General features: G+C 43.0%; 1 protein-coding gene across 1 annotated transcript in view; it reads right to left on the bottom strand.

Annotated features, from left to right (window-relative positions):
• RUNX2 (runt-related transcription factor 2) overlaps positions 1 to 16,232 on the bottom strand; it is a gene marked incomplete at its 5' end in the record, with an annotated part of 81,818 nt that overhangs the window by 23,192 nt on the left and 42,394 nt on the right. Inside the window, 2 exons of the mRNA XM_010135487.1 lie at positions 3,234 to 3,395; positions 13,026 to 13,199. Of these exons, the coding sequence (XP_010133789.1) occupies positions 3,234 to 3,395; positions 13,026 to 13,199 (336 nt within the window). The remainder of the gene's footprint in view (positions 1 to 3,233; positions 3,396 to 13,025; positions 13,200 to 16,232) is intronic.

The following is a 16,232-nucleotide window of genomic DNA, read 5'->3' as shown; positions in this document are numbered from 1 at the left end:
ACCCGGCGATCCAATGGGGACATTTGAAAGCACACCATACATAACGCTGCTGCCTCCTTTGAGAGCACGCGTAGAATCAGTCTCGAGGAGAAGAGACAGCGCAGAAAGAACCGTGCCTCGACTATACCACCCAAGGAGACCTTCTGGTGTGCTCTTTGCAACCGGACTTGCCTATCCCACATTGGCCTTTTCAGCCATCAGTGCGCTTGCAGTAAGCGTGGGTAAAGCCCTTCCCAAATCTTCGTCTGTGAAGCCAAGCCATGATGGTGATGATGAATTAGTTGTACAACACTGCAAATAGAGCACTGATCCCTACTTGGAGAATAAAAGATGAACACTTGAAGTCTGACAGCCAAGGGCATCCTTTTGCACGTGTACGCAGCATACATGCAAACATTTCAGCTGTGTAAAGAAATCAGTCTAGACACCAACACGACCAGTTCAGCTACATTATACCAGCCTAGCCAAATCACTCGTGAGGGCTGCAGCCCGCTGCCCTTTTCCCCTCTCCCACAGGATGAAGAACTGAATGAACTTCTATGGCAGTTCCTCATCACCTCCTGCCCTACAGCCCCAAACCTCTCCTGATTCTCAGCCTGTTCTGAGCTTGAAACACAGCTGGCCTCAACAGCAAGAGATATACCCATCCCAGGATGGGGTGGAGCACCACCCTTTTGGCCACGGGATGGATGTGTTTCTGGTCATGGGAGTGGAGTATCATCAAAGATAGCACTTGAGGGCTTCCACTGACAGTATACCCAGAAACCAATCTTTTGAAGGACACATTGCTTTATTAGATGGTGTATTTTCAATGTCTGGGTGAGTACAACTTAAGCAGTTGTCTAGGCAAAGCCTTGGAGGCCTGTGGAAAGGCTGGGAGACGTGAAATTGTGGCAGGTAGGAAGTCCTGTGCCTGTAGGTGTGAGATCCAAGGCCTAAGGGGGAAGTTTTACCCATTTTTCCTCCTGCACGATGTTAAGCAACAGGCAGTAAATGTGGCATTCATTAAAATTACCTTGTATATTTTTAAGAGCCTTGATAATCAGATTTCTGCCACTGTATCGGAAAGTTTGCTTTTATTCAAGGCCTTGTAAAACTCTAATTTCTCCCTCATGCATTGGAGGTGCCTGAAGTTTTCTGATGTTTTTAGTGTTTCTTAGCAGTCATTTTTTTGCCCCATCAAAGCTCTGTTCTCCTCTGAAAGATGTATCAAGTAACTGAGGAGATTTGTGTTTCTCCGTGTGTGATGGATAAGCTGGTTGCTGTAAGGGGCAGCTTTAAACTCACAATTCCCTCTATGCGCTATACACAAAAGGGGTCAGACCATGCCCTCCCTTCCTGTGAGGCTGCTAGGCAGAAACGCTTGAGAGGAACTGTAGGGTTTGCAGCTGGGGCTGCAAAGTGCCTCCTTGCATCCAGAGCATCAGAGCTCATCCTCCACCGCTCTGTATACACTGCTCTGAATTTCTGAACATCAGCAAACACTGCAGACAACCTCTGGCACTTGTGAAAGATCAAAGTCCCCTTTTTCAATCTTGAATCTATCTGGAAACGAGATCCCCACGCTGGGAAAAGGTAAGAGCATCATGGAGGCATTCATCAAGCCCCCAAAAGATGAAGGTCTGGAAGCGTGAAAGCAACTGACTGTAGAATACAACAGAAAAGTTCAGTCAGCGGCCACATAATGTACACAGCCAGGTCTTTTAGTCATTCTGCCTGTGCCCACATGCCAGGCACTCACGTCTGAATGCACACAGACAAGCAAGAGCTGCAGGGCAAGCATGCAGCAGTACAACTGCCAGGGTCCCAGGCGAGCTTCTCCTGGAGGTATTGCTGGGGGCACAATTGCAAAAATAACCCATTTGACAACACAGACCCATCAGGAGGCTCTGACTCAAAGGGAACCTGTTTCGGGCCAATCAAAGCATTTCCTCAGCATCAAGCCAGTCGAGTTTTTTCAACCAAGTCAGCGCAATGCACAGAGAGCCTGAAGGAACCTGCTCCACCACCCTCCAACCCTCAGCCCACATGGAGATGTTCGGCATCTCTGAGAAGGCACAGCGCGCTAGGACCGCAGAGGTTTTTTGCAGCTGTTTGTTTGTGAAACAAAGCTTCCCTCCTCCAAGATGAAAGAAATCAAGGAGTCTATGCTAATCAAATCCTACATGCCTGCTGGCTGGAGTTCAGCTTGTCAGTGATGCAGCTCAGTGGAGTGAACAACATTTCCAGTGCTATGAACTTGGTGGAAGGGGAAAACACGACAGCAGAAATTCACCTGGCTGTGAGTCAAACAGGTGTATGGCAGCAGCACCCAAGATTGTAGTAATATCTTGCAAACATGCAAAAAATAGATGTAATAAGACTGATTCTTTGGTTTTCATTAATGAATCATAAAAGCTTTCTTTACATTACACATGCTTTTCTGGCATATGTTACTGATATTTCCACACTTGCAAGGTTGGAGTTTTAATACTGAGCCTCCCTCCCCTAAGGTTCTTAATTTTTGGCAAGGTATACAAGGTGACTGTGCCATGACAGGCTCTATCTTACTTTGGGGCAATCTGATTACTTCACACAGATGGTTTTATCACTGAGACCATTAGAGAGGGATTGCACAGTATGTAAATGTACATTTGTTTGATAAAAAAATGGTCTCAGTTCCTCAGTGCTGTCTTGTCTATGTTCCTAAATGTATTCCTCTCTCCTGCATCATTCCAAAGCACAATTTGTCCAATCTTTACCCTAAAGTGACTCAGCTAGTTTCTGATAGGCATCTTAAGTACACATTAACTAAGGAAACAGGCTTTCTTGAGCTACTGGATGGAAAAGCAGGAAAACCCTTAACTATAGAAGAAGTAAAGGCATCTATATGTCAGGTTGCCTAACATCACACACACCACAAAAGTAAAGCTCAAAAAACCTGAGAATATCATACTTACTTTAAAACATGCAAATACACATCCTCTTGTAGGGGGAGGAAAAAAAAAAGAGAGAGAGAGAATTTGCTCATAGAATTTACAATTTTAAAATAGTCTGATCTAAAATGGTCCTAGAAGCAGTCAAATGATACATGCCTCAGAACAACACAGCAGTTCTTTCACTTCGGAGCAAAAGGGACTGTGACCCGCCCCCCGCCATGCTGAGCTTAGCTCTCCTCATTAAGGCCACAGGGGTAGTCTCTGCCAGTCCTGCTCCTATCTGCATAATTGTTTTAGGCAAAACACGGTCTTTACCTGAGAGGCGTCTGGGCACATCCGTAATAGCTGGAAGTCCTGTGCCTCGAGTGGAGGACAGGGGAGTTGTGGAGTGAATGGACGGTGAAGTCATCTGGCTCAAGTAGGATGGGTAGGACTGGTCATAGGACCACGGTGGGGATGACTGAGCCTGCCTGGGGTCTAGGAAAAAAACAACAACAAAAAAAAGAGAGAAAATGTATTTAAAAGGGAGAAAAATTTTAGGGCATCAACAGCCTAATTGAAAGAGGTGGGATTACTGAACATACACACATCCGTGCTATGAGGAATGAGAATGTAATGAAACACAACCTGCTCCTCTAGAATTCAACGTCTTCAAGCCTCGCTCTGTGCTTCTCCCTCCCCATTACAATTTTAGGGGAAGTGAACAGTGTAGGAAGCAGAGTTCTAAAAGACCTACCAGCTGTTTTGCAGATTTCTGGTGTCTCTCAACCAGGTCTAAGAGTGTATTATAGGAAGATATACCAGTCTGCAAGGATTTGGACAGATAAGCAAACAGCAAGTACAAGACCCAGGTCTGAGCTTAGGAAGTGGACTTCAGAGGTGGGGAGACTCTACAGTCAGCGCTTGGGACGCCTGTCAAGTTGTAATCCAGTTCAAACATTACAGTAGTGTTTTCAGTGCTGAAAATACTACCCAAGAAGGAAAATGCCGTTGATCTTATCAGCATCCGTCCAAAACTGTCGCATTTGGATGCTGTCCCAATTACCTACAGTCACCTCAATTACACCAATATGAAACCAAATGGTTTGGGACACCTTTTGGAAGCTAATGATGCCTTTTGATGTACTTGCTCACTATAGAGGAAATTATTTTAAGGATAAATACAGCTTATTTTTTGCTGAAGCACTGGTGGTTTGCACTGAGAGAGAGGGAGACCTAGATTTACTCACTGGTGTTTGGATTTATAAACCATTTGCTCTCAGTTCATACCTGGTGATAAAGATACTACTGAATGCCTTGTAAATTATTATTTTTATTTCTTTACATCAATAAAAAAAAAGCACTTTCTACCCCAAAGTTTGTTTTGGGCACTGCACGATAAACAGAAAACTGTCTGTGAACTGCCTCACAGAAACTGTAGCACATCCCTCCAAATCATCCCCAGTGTTTTCAGTGAAGCATATCAGGTCCACGCAGTTTGGAGAACCTGCTACATCAGAGCACCGTGCTAAGGCCCTACTTTGTACACAGTAACGTGACAGCCACATGGCATAAGCAAAGGGACTTTTTCAGGAAATTCAGCTTTTTTTTTTCTTTTTTTAACTCCTATCCCTGCTCTTCCACACAGCAAAACCTTGTAGTTTCAGCTATTCCTTGTTTATTTTTTCTGTTCAGACATGATTTGTTTGAAGAGATGTCTGGAAAGCAGATACTTCCTTGAAGCAAAATAACTATATAGATATATAAAACCCACCCAACTTTCCAATTTAATTTTAGGAGGATTTTCCTGGAGTTTGCCATTTATATTAGAGCTGAGTAATATAAATGGTTAACATAAACTCCTCAGAAATCCGAAGGACACTTGATCATTAAATGTAATGAACTTCTTTGTTTTAACAATTTCAAGGCTAGGGTTGTATAGATTGGCACTGGTTCAAATCTGACTGACTGCTCGTTGTTATATCTGATATCGACATATTTCTCTGCCTCATTCCACTACTATAATTCACCATGCAGTCAATGGTAAATGATCTTCAACTGGGAATGGAAAGCCTAGGCTTGCTGGGAAAACAATCTTAAAATTAATGATGTGTCAGGAGCACAATCTCAAATCCAAGCTCCTTCAAACTCCAAGAGCTTTTCAATCTCTGTTTCCGAATCAGAAAATAGAGTCTCTTAAAGTTTTAGGTTTAGGTCAGCTCCAATGCTGAAAGGAAATTATAGCAGGTAAAGGCTGAAAAAAAAAAAAAAACGTGGCAGAGGATGTTTTTACAGGATTTTGGTCTAAGATGGTGAAAACCTCAGGAAAGGAGCTGCCTTCCGGATTATAGAGGATAAAGGCTGAAAAAAAAAAAAAAAAACGTGGCAGAGGATGTTTTTACAGGATTTTGGTCTAAGATGGTGAAAACCTCAGGAAAGGAGCTGCCTTCCGGAGGTTCATGCTGCTTCTGGTAGTGCAATCCTCGTGGCACGAGAATATCTTGAGTGTCTCTGGCACCCTCACTACTTCGAACACCCATGTTAGACTGGGTTTTACACCTAACGCCCTTAATCCAACACCTGTGAATGTCTGTGTGGACACAAGAAGGACGAATGGCAAAAAGGGGTCTTTGAAAGGCTCATGTGGTCTTTCAAAACAGTATCTCACACTGCACAGTCAGAGACAGAATGTGGGGCTGGACGGACCATCAGTTGACCCAAGAACATATTCTTATGACATGTAGCTTAAATCTAGACATGACCTCTAAAGCTCATTCCAATCTCAGATCTGCAATACCACATTTCTTACATATATATATGTATATGTTTGGTTTCAGTGCTCCATTAGTCCGATACTGTGACTTTTTTAAACTGCAAAGTATTTTAGAGAAGGAAACAAGAAGATGGACTGTTAGTGAAGACTATGCTATGACTTAACTTTTGGCACTGAAACAGATCTCCTCTTGCACTTGGGTAACTCACCCAATCTCCATCTGATGCAATTTCTTCCTAAATTTAAGGACACTACTGATATATCTCACATATTTACTCAGACATTTCTTTAAGGTGCAGACATTCTGTGAGTAGCATGGGCACAAAATGGGGTGCTTATTTTGGCTGGATGATTTCAACCCAGATATTCAGGTGCAAAATCCAGCCCCTATGAAACTAGAGTCCAAAAGACTTGGCTCCAGGAAATGAGACCGTGTCTTCTGAGGGATCAGGAAATAATAAAGCGAAATATCCATTAACCAAATCAAACATCAGATGATGCATCAGAGCTCAGTGATTGAGGAGAAGGTTGCTATACCCCAGACTGGAGGGATGCTGCAATTCCTCCACACCAAGGCATGGCTGAGGTCATGGTCAAGGCAAGGTGGGGAATTTTGCCCTAGGTTGACTGTCTTCAAGAGTTATCTTTGGTCCATTAGGAAACCAGAAAGTGAAGATACGAGTTTCACCAGATCCCAGAGTAAATGCCCTAAAACCAGTCTCTGCTGACTGATAGTGGCCAAGGTTTGCATGGATGTGAGAGGAAAGAGCAGCAAAACACCTTTGCCTTTCCAATTCAAAGGTGATCTGCTAGCCCACAGGGTAAATGGCACTGCTCGGCAGTGTTGACCAATCCCCAGAGTAAAATGTTGCGAGGCAGAGTCCAAAGCTGCCCCATCTAGTCTTTGAAGGAGGACATGCAGCTGGGTCTCACGTTGCACCCTTTGGTCACATCAGCAGATATTCCTGGCAATGCTGCTGGAGCAGAGACCCTGGTGGCTGAGGCCCAGGCAGCCCATCTCTTTTGATCCCACACACCACCAAACCAAAATTCCTAGGGCGAAGGATGGTGTTGACACCACAGGATGATGCCAAGATCCACACAGATGCCTCTGAGGGGAAACACAGTGATGTCCTTGGGAGGGTCATTTCCTCATTGCTTGAGCACAGAAGGAGTAGAGCAACTACTTAGCATGTACCAGCAAGGGAAAAAAGCTATGAGCAGATGATGAGGTTTTCCTTGGCCTCCTACAGCAGAGACCAGCTTCCCCATTCACTCTGGCTGGTGGGTTTGCGCACCTGCTGGGTCCCTGTGGGCCAGGGGCTTTGTGCTCAAAGCACCGTGTACTCTGCAGGCACAGCATCTCTTCCCAATTGTGAAAGGCCCAAGACAAATGAGAAATCATAGAGCTCTGAGGCAGACTGAATGTGGAATCCTCCCTAAACAGGTCCCTCTAAAACAAGGGGAAATGCTAATATAAAAATGCAGCGAGTGGCTTAGGAGAAAGGCGCCCAAGCATGGAGAAGGGCTAGCAGAGCATTCAACAACAGCAAAGGAGGCAGGGGGCCAATTCGAGTTGGCATCTGCACTTGAAAATTTTGGAGTGATTACTAAGAGCAGTCCTCCTTTCATAAACATTTCTGTTATGCCTGCCTGGGTGTGAAGAAAAGTGCGGCTTTCAGCATATTCACTCACAACAGGGCATATCATGTGCTTGCTAAGAAAACCTGGGCACAGCTCAGCTGAAACAAGCCAGCAGGGTGAAGTCTAAACTAGTGCACAAACGGCTGTCTTGTTTGCGCTGCCAGGTAAACCTCGTCAAAGCAGGAAATACTGAGTATTGCAAATTATTTTGTATCTGGGTTTTACTGCCACATTTATAGTCAGCAGGAGATATACACATTATTGGCTGTTGTGATCTGTGATTGACTGCATCAATGGACAACAGACATTGATGCTTGATGGACAATAAGTGGGTTTAAAAATCTGTCTAAGATTGGATACACGACATAAAACTAAAAAAAAAAAAGAAATAATGAAAAAAACCCTCAGTCACCCATTCTCCCACTGATGACATTGGCTCTCTAGCAGCATGACTTCTCCTTCTTCAATGAAAATGTTCTGAAGTATCAATGGAGAGAAGAAAAAAACTGTACATAGCCCTGAAAAACTAGTTTTTCCACTGCTTTGGCACTGGATTATGAAGCACACGGATTTTCTACAGAAAAGAAAACAATTTTCCATTTATAAGCCGAGTTACGTGATCAGAGCACGAGCTCCTCGGGTACCACCTGTAACACCCCAATGCTACATATGTGCACACACTTTGCAAAACCACTCCCATTTAAATCCAGTCACCAGCTCTAGCACTGACTGCTGCAGATTGTATCAGTGCTACTGCCGATACTAACAAACAGGCTGTCTGGAGCTATCTTTGGTAAATACTGAAAGCAAATATCCTCACTTCAGATCTTAGCAAACCAGGATGGCTTTCTGCATGGGTAACCCAACTATTGTTGTATCTATCTCCACACCCACCAGCCAATCGACAACAAAAGTGCAACCTCCTTCTCTTCTGTGACTAGGCATCTTTAAAAGCTCAGGGCTTGATCTGGATTGCCCAGATCAATCAATGTAGTCAAATCCAATGGAGTTACACCCCAATGTACAGAAGCATAATTAAGACCAGACTTTGGCCTGAAGAACCTCTAAATATATTTCTCCTTCCACACCCCTGAGAGTCACTTTTCCCAAAGAAAAAAAAAAAAAGGAATAAACAGAATAAGCCTGCTAGTAAAGCAAAAAAATTGTAAAGGGGGAGAGGGGGTTAGATAAAGTTGAAAGAATACTTTGATAGGAGGGACACAAGCTTTACCAAATGGAGGTTCACAACAGCAACTCTCCAGTCATCTGAAGGATGCAATCAATTTGCATAAAATACAGCAGGCTGCAGCCACCCTTGTGTTCATGGTAACAGAAATTCGAACTCTACCAACTCATCCACTGAGTCTTGCAGCTTTTATTCCACGTTACAGTGAGCTGATGGCATAATTCACCTGATAGGCCTATTACTTGGGCTATTTCTGCCTTATCTGTTCCAGAAATGCTATAGCTATCATTAGATCAGATTGATGTGCACCCACTACAAACTGGTGTGTGCTTCAGAGTGCTGCTCTTCCCAGGTAGAACAGAGCCAAGCCATGGCAGGACACCTGCGTAGTGCTGGTCTAATGATAGCTATAGCATTTCTGTTTCAAACCCGTCCTGCAGCTGGTGGTCTAGGAGAACAGACACTGGTCTTTGAGGCAGAGCCTGCACAGCTTCATATCCAGAGCCCAGGACAATGCTGTGACGAGCATGGCTTTCTGCCTTCTCCCTGACTCTGTAAAAGGGCAGCGTCCAGCCATTGCCTGCAAGTCCTGAATGGGGAAGTTAAGGTACCATCCTCATGCCCCTTCTGAAAGTGGAAGGTGTTTTCTGTCCATGGTCTTCCCAGCAGAGTCAGTTTACACTGCTCTTGAAACCAGCCCCTGCCTGCCGGTGGAGATGGGTCCCCTCACTAATTTCCAGATAAGCCAGCTCTGAAGCCTTTAAATCTGCTTCCTGCAACCCTAAAAAGGACGAGAATGAAAGTATAACATCCCCGAAGTGTGTGGGGAGGGGAAGAGGAAAAAGAAGGAAAAAAAGGTTTCATGGGACCTGCTTTTGAGTGCTGTTATTTCAGTGATGAAAGTCACAGGTTGCCTATAGATCAGATGGTGCCGCAGTGGTGATGGAGCATGAAACCTCACTTAAATCCCACTTCACAGACCCCACAGCCCAGCCACCAGGGTCCTTGCGCCAACCACATTCCTGCCATTGCGTCCATGGCTTTTCCTGGCTGATAGAAACTAATCCTCACTGGTTGCTTCTCAGAAGTTTTTCCTCATTTCATACTGAAACAGTGATGCAGCAGCTCAGTGTCAGAATGGGAATGTAACTGGATACGTGAGCAAGTTGTGTGAGTGCCATTAGGGAAAGGGAAAGGAAAAAAAAAAAGGCAAATATACCAGTATCCAAATGAGAACAGACAGGTTTCCTGATTTATGGGCAGCAAGCGGGGTTCAAATTGAATCTGCATTGCCTCAGCAAAGGCATCTGCTTATTGGACGATTTGTTTTTTAATGACCCTTCAATGCTGCTTTTTCAGAATCCTAGTTAAAATGCCATGTTGAATAAGGGCAACTCTGTGCCTTGTACACAGCCACCACAGCCCAGTCCTGTGGTAGGTTTAGGACTGTACCGTGGTTTGTAAAACCTGTACTCTGATACTCTAGGAAAACAAACACAACCTAGACAGTGGAAAAGAAATATAAGAGCGAACGCCAAAGCGCTGAGTTCTTTCAGACTCAGGCGTGGGCCAGCCAGGCTTTAAATATTCTTTCTTTTTAACCATCAGTAACTATGCAAGACCTCAAGTGGAATGAAACAAAAACAGTTTATGTGCTTACTAGCAATAATATGGATTTTGTTGTAGGAAACCAGTATTTACTGTTAAAGTTATTAGGAATTAATTCTTTTCCCTAAATTGCTAGGTAAAAACGATTAAGAGACAAAGGTATTTCTAAAAGAATGCTTGGTAAACTCCCATAAAGATAATTTAAAAATCCTTGCTTTTCAGACAAAGGTCTACTCTCCTTTTAATACATGTTCAAGCCATACCAGCCCAGCGACCATGTGGTCAGAAGCCAGTGGATAATTCCCATTGAATAACACACCACAACAAGGAAACCGGTGGAGATGGACCGCCCAAACAGCTCCCTCCCTACTACCACAACAAACTGGCAGACATTTAGCTATTTCTCATGGTCACCTAACACCCAATCAAAGAGGTGCCTCCTCTACAGCATCAACTTTGTCTATCACTGGCATGGTTCGTGTGGCAAGGAGCATCCATTCACCCCAGAAGAACTCAGAGGGACCATCCACAAAAAGCATCCCAGCACTTTGGTGGAACATCAAAATGTGTAGAGTTTTACAGATTACAATCAACATCCTGAACAGCAGCAAAAAGCTTTGTGGGGAAACCAGCACAATTCACAGAGCTCACACCGATGTAACATGCTCGTGCTAATCACCACCAAATAGCAGGGCTACCAAAAAGCTAATGAGTGCTGGGTGCTTGACTTTTCTAAGTTGAAGAGGAGACAAGAATGGGGAGTAACATGGTAAATACGGTATCAGACTACTTATTTACTACAAACTTTATCAAGCAGCCAAGTCCTCACTGTTTGGGGGGAAAATGAGAGCAATTTGTGATTCTAAGGTATCCCACAACCATGAGTTTATCCAGCAAGAAAAGCACACAAACCACAGTAGATAGGAAAGTCAGCGTGCCTTCCTCAGTTCAGCTCGCTTCCCTCTGCCCTACCAGAATCGCATCTTCTCGCTCCCAGTGAAGTCTCAGCTGGTACTTTGAACTGGTGACTCTTAAATTTGCAGAGAAGACAGTGAATGCCACACAGCTTTGTTTCCAGTCAGGCTTATTTAAAGCTCATCTGAAGTTTTCACCTCCCGGATCTGTAAATGCTGCTGCAGATTCATAATGAGGCAGAGAAGTACTCTATTAATCAAATCCAGCAGAACATTTTCTACAGGAGGTATTTATGTGAATGAGAGCAGCATATGAGGTTACACTTAGCTAGGAAGAAAATTACAAGGGGATCTCAGTTCTCATGCTTCAGGGCATAAGCTGATCACCAGATGGGGTCAGGAAGAATTTTGCTCTCCTTCGTTCCTAGATATAATGTTGCACAATAGGTAAACTATGGAGGCACAAGGAAGAAAGAAAAAAGCTGATTATAGTCCCGTATTTTTCCCCTCCTTTTTTGGGAACTTTGTCCCCAAACACCACCAGACAGAAGACTGCAGATTAGGAAAAATACTAGACTTTAATCTGGTAGTTCTTACCCAGAAAATTATATGCACGAGAGCCCTGACTTCACATGTCCAATGATCGAAAAACCTGTTCTAGGAAGCTGGTGGACAGCAGGTACAGTGTAATGGGGACCATCAACATATTTAATATATTATAAACATTTTTCGCTAGTTAAAGCTAGACTTCAAGATCTGGGAGAATTTTGCCACAGCTCAAAAGAACCATTTTTTCGTTTCAGTTCTCTGAGTGCTTTGGATTCAAATTAACCCACTCACTTCTCTTTCTTACTGCAAATTAATAAACCAGTTGAACTTAAAAAAAGAAGAAGAAGAAAGAAGAAAGCCACAACACTTTGTTAAAACCACTAAGTTTCAGCTGGTATCATGTCAAAACCACTTGAAACATGAAACCAGAAATCTTTCTAGGTTGAGTCAAAGACTATGTCTATACTAGGAGTGCTTTACCAGTAAAGGAACAGCAGTATATAACACTGGCAAATGACTCCTTGTGTAGATGCAACTACAGCAGCAAAACTGAATTTTGAGTCAGTCTAGTAAATCGAGCCAAGAGTTTTGTTGACAGACTTGCATCTAGGTGAAGCTCTCCAACAGCTAGCAAGGAAGTGAATTGATCAGGAGCAACACGTCTTCACATCCTGGACAGACACAAATATATCAGCATAAATTTTGAGTGTAGAAATAGCCAAAATTGGGTAAAGTTTATTTTGAAACTCTTTTGAAAAATTTAACCAGCTCTGAATTTAGAAAAACGACAAAATCAGTTTCTTTTGTAGGTCTCACAGTTTTGTTGCAAACTTCTGGCATAGCTGCAGTTAAACATCTAATTTCAGTTTTATAATCTGTGACACATGGTACTTTATGATTTCTCTCAGCACAATGAAATCGGTCTCTCAGCATGCAATCATAAATGTTGCATACAACTCTCACAAGCAACCTCCATAACCCAGTTTGTTTATTGTAACAGTGGTCAGCACTGGTGCCAGAAGGAAACCGCCTTGTGAGGAGATTGTGTTATTATTCTGATAGAAAGACACTTAAATGCTGGCTGCTTCCCTCGACATGAGTGCAAAATAAAAAGGCTGAATAGTAATGTTCATTTTATTGTACACTAATATGTACTATCGCACACACGGAGGAGAAGGCAGAGCACTGTGACATTTAGAATTTCATCATTTCCTACCCAGTTTGCCTGGATTGATTATTTTGGATTATTTTAGATTTATAGCAAGAAGATACTTTTAAAAAAGAAAGACATATACAGCTTCAAACACTACAGAAAAATCCACTTCCCACCTAGCTTTGCTTGGAACACATCTCACACTGGGTAACAGTCTCTTCTACTGTAGTTGAGACACAAATATCCATTAGCAATTACTACCGTTGCCTGTGCAAGTCAAACCTATGGTTCTGTCTCTTACCTGTAATCTGACTCTGTCCTTGTGGATTAAAAGGACTTGGTGCAGAGTTCAGAGAGGGCCGTGGGCTCTGGGTCGGGACCCCTACTCTCATACTGGGATGAGGAATGCGCCCTAAATCACTGAGGCGTTCAGAGAACAAACTAGGTTTAGAGTCATCAAGCTTCTGTCTGTGCCCTGGAAACAGCAAATCATAAAATAAAAGCGTTAATAACAAGGTTTAGTAATTTAACACACCCCCAAAAAACCCCCAAAATGGACTTTGAGGACCTGTTATTAGATTTAATGGATTTACAGGTATCTCAGCTACCCCTGATATCACAGTGACACTGGTGTGGGGATTTGTGTCTTGGACATAGCTGTGCTGGTGAAAGCCTTATTGAGCACAACTGTGCCCATACAGATGTGTAGCATGTTGCAATCAAAAGAAGCACTTAAGAGGACACCCACACAAGGTCTTTTTTGGTCTTGGGTTTTTCCCCCCCCCTGCTTTAGCTACTTTAGGTAGTTAAAAGGGCAAACTTTATTTTCCAAAAGCAAGCCTCATCTGTAAGTACAAGTTCTCAAGTGGGTTCTCGTGCCTAGTTTACGTGTTGTGGATTTTTGCTAAGAAAATGCAGGCTTTTCTTCTCCCCGCCTTTTTTTTTTTTTCTTTCACTTTGTCACAGTTAGTCATTAGCTTCCATTCCCCTGGGAGATTTTCCAAAAAAGTAAATAGTCACTGTGATTTCAGAAGTGCAGCATAGCACGGAAAAACTCCAAAGCTACTGGCCAGGACTGGGTCCTGCACTCGCTTGCGTGGTCAGTCTTCCTCAGCGCTCCTATTCTTTCTCCAAAACTGGGCTAACTGCCCTCGTGCCGTGTGGAAGCTTTGTGAACTCATTTACAGCTGTTAGAACGCAAAGGGGAAAAATGGCGAAAGCAATGGGATGTCTCAAGTGGGACTGCTCATATTGCCATGGAGATGTTTCAAGAGCAAAGGCTTTACTTCTCTAACTTGTATTCTTGCTCTTAGGCTTAATTTCTTTCCACAGTAGTTATAGGATACTCCTCGCCCGACGACACCTTTGAATGCGAGGCACAAAAAGCGTTTTCTATCATGGAGAAACTGGCATGCATAGAGATTAAGGTCAGGACTAATTTTACTTAACTTTAGCCATTCATAACTGTTAGAACGCAAAGGGGAAAAATGGCGAAAGCAATGGGATGTCTCAAGTGGGACTGCTCATATTGCCATGGAGATGTTTCAAGAGCAAAGGCTTTACTTCTCTAACTTGTATTCTTGCTCTTAGGCTTAATTTCTTTCCACAGTAGTTATAGGATACTCCTCGCCCGACGACACCTTTGAATGCGAGGCACAAAAAGCGTTTTCTATCATGGAGAAACTGGCATGCATAGAGATTAAGGTCAGGACTAATTTTACTTAACTTTAGCCCTTCATAAATCAGGCATCTAGTCTAAACTCTTCTAATGTAGACTTCCTCTAGAGTTAATGGAAAGAAATAGCTACTTCCAGAGGGCAATTCATCTAATTTGTCTCTGACACCAGTCTTAAAATGGGATGATTCACCTTCTGAATTTGCTTTCTCTTCCTTCTCTGATCAGAGAGGGAGAACACATGACTAGTTTAATTAAACACCCTCATCATTAGTCAACATTAAATGGAATGAATCTTACCCTAAGTTACTGAGCAAGGTCACACAAAAAGCCTCTGGCAGAGCTGAAATGGGGGCCCAGACCCCTTGATTGCAACAGAGAACCACATCTGCCTTCATTCCTGTAAGCAGTGCTGGGGCACAGGCACAAGCAATAACTGGGTAGGACATTTTTATGCTTTTAACAATAAGAAGGAACCCTGGTAGGGTTTGGGCTTGAACCCTTCCAGATGATCCCCAGTGGCTTGAGATAATCCGTGTTGTCCCTCAGCAATGTGAACACAGCCATCTGTCTGGATGCCATGAGAGTTCAGCTTCGTAGAAATGGTCAGATTGTCTCACCAGCCTTAGGGCCAGAGAATTAATTCTGGCGCTTCTTAATTTATTTAAAAAGCATAAATGAGGGCACTGAATCTTGAGATTGAACTATCAGACTACCATTTCTAAAAAAATGCCCTTTAATGGTACCTCTCACCACAGTACTGAAGTCCACATCATCCAACTGGGACCATGGTGCCTACATGACAAAGCGATGTCAGTACTAGACAGCTAAATACAAACTAGATTCAGAGAAATTACAGTTCTAGATAGAGGAGTGAACGATTCAGGTTGGGAGATGAGAAGAAACTGGATGGAATTTAGTTTTGGAGAAACTTCTCTAGCAATTTACAAAAATTAATTAGTTGATCCATTATTTTGTACTTGGATTTTTCTCCCCCATGATGACTCAGTCTAAAAGTACGGGGTAGGCGGGAGCTTCCTCCTTAAGGAGAAAGTGCTGCTCTATGTTAGAGCAGACATGGGTGGCTACTCTTATCCTTGGGAGGAGGTATCAATCATTTAAAAGGGGAAGGATTTGGGGGGGCTTGTAACAACTCCCTAATGGCAGCTTAATTAACAGGATAACACCTAATCTGGTAGTCTTTAGTATTATTTCTTCAATCTACTGAAATTACAACTTATACAAGCTGGGTGCTGCTAAATCTGAAGAAATGACTTTCAAACACACACACGCATTCAACATTCTCTGGGATTTCTCCTTTTCCATTTTTTTTCCTCCACAATATTTACTTATTTGTTCTTCCCTTTACCAGTCGTATTTTCCACTCTGTTTTTTTAAGGGCATCTCCTTCCCCTCCCCTGTTCTCTTCCACTCATTCCTAATCACATTTCGGCAAATTCAGGAAGGCTCAAAATAAGGCAAACATGATCAGCCTACTTCTGGCCTCACACAAAAAGTCTGGCCTGACTTTTGCTGGGAAAGAAGCCACCCCCAAACTGATTTTTATTTTGAATATTGTAGAAAAATCTCGTGCTACGTTCATACAGTGCCCTTTTTGCTAAAGAATCACTAACAAACTGGTGCACAAGTTACTTTAACTGGCTTCAGGTAACTCAAAGAACACAAAAACACTTGTTAAACACGTCATCACTCCTGCACTAATGTGTGCCTGATAAACCCCAGCTTTGCTTTCATCACGTGCTATTTGCCCATGCATAGTTTTGCAAGAAGAGAGTCTATTATTATTATTGTTATTATGAGCTGGGTCTATCA

The sequence above is a fragment of the Buceros rhinoceros genome, unplaced genomic scaffold, assembly GCF_000710305.1.
Source record: "Buceros rhinoceros silvestris isolate BGI_N320 unplaced genomic scaffold, ASM71030v1 scaffold11614, whole genome shotgun sequence".
NCBI lineage: Eukaryota > Metazoa > Chordata > Aves > Bucerotiformes > Bucerotidae > Buceros > Buceros rhinoceros.
The sequence above is the reverse complement of the archived record's forward strand: the minus strand, read 5'-3'. Positions and strand labels throughout refer to the sequence as shown.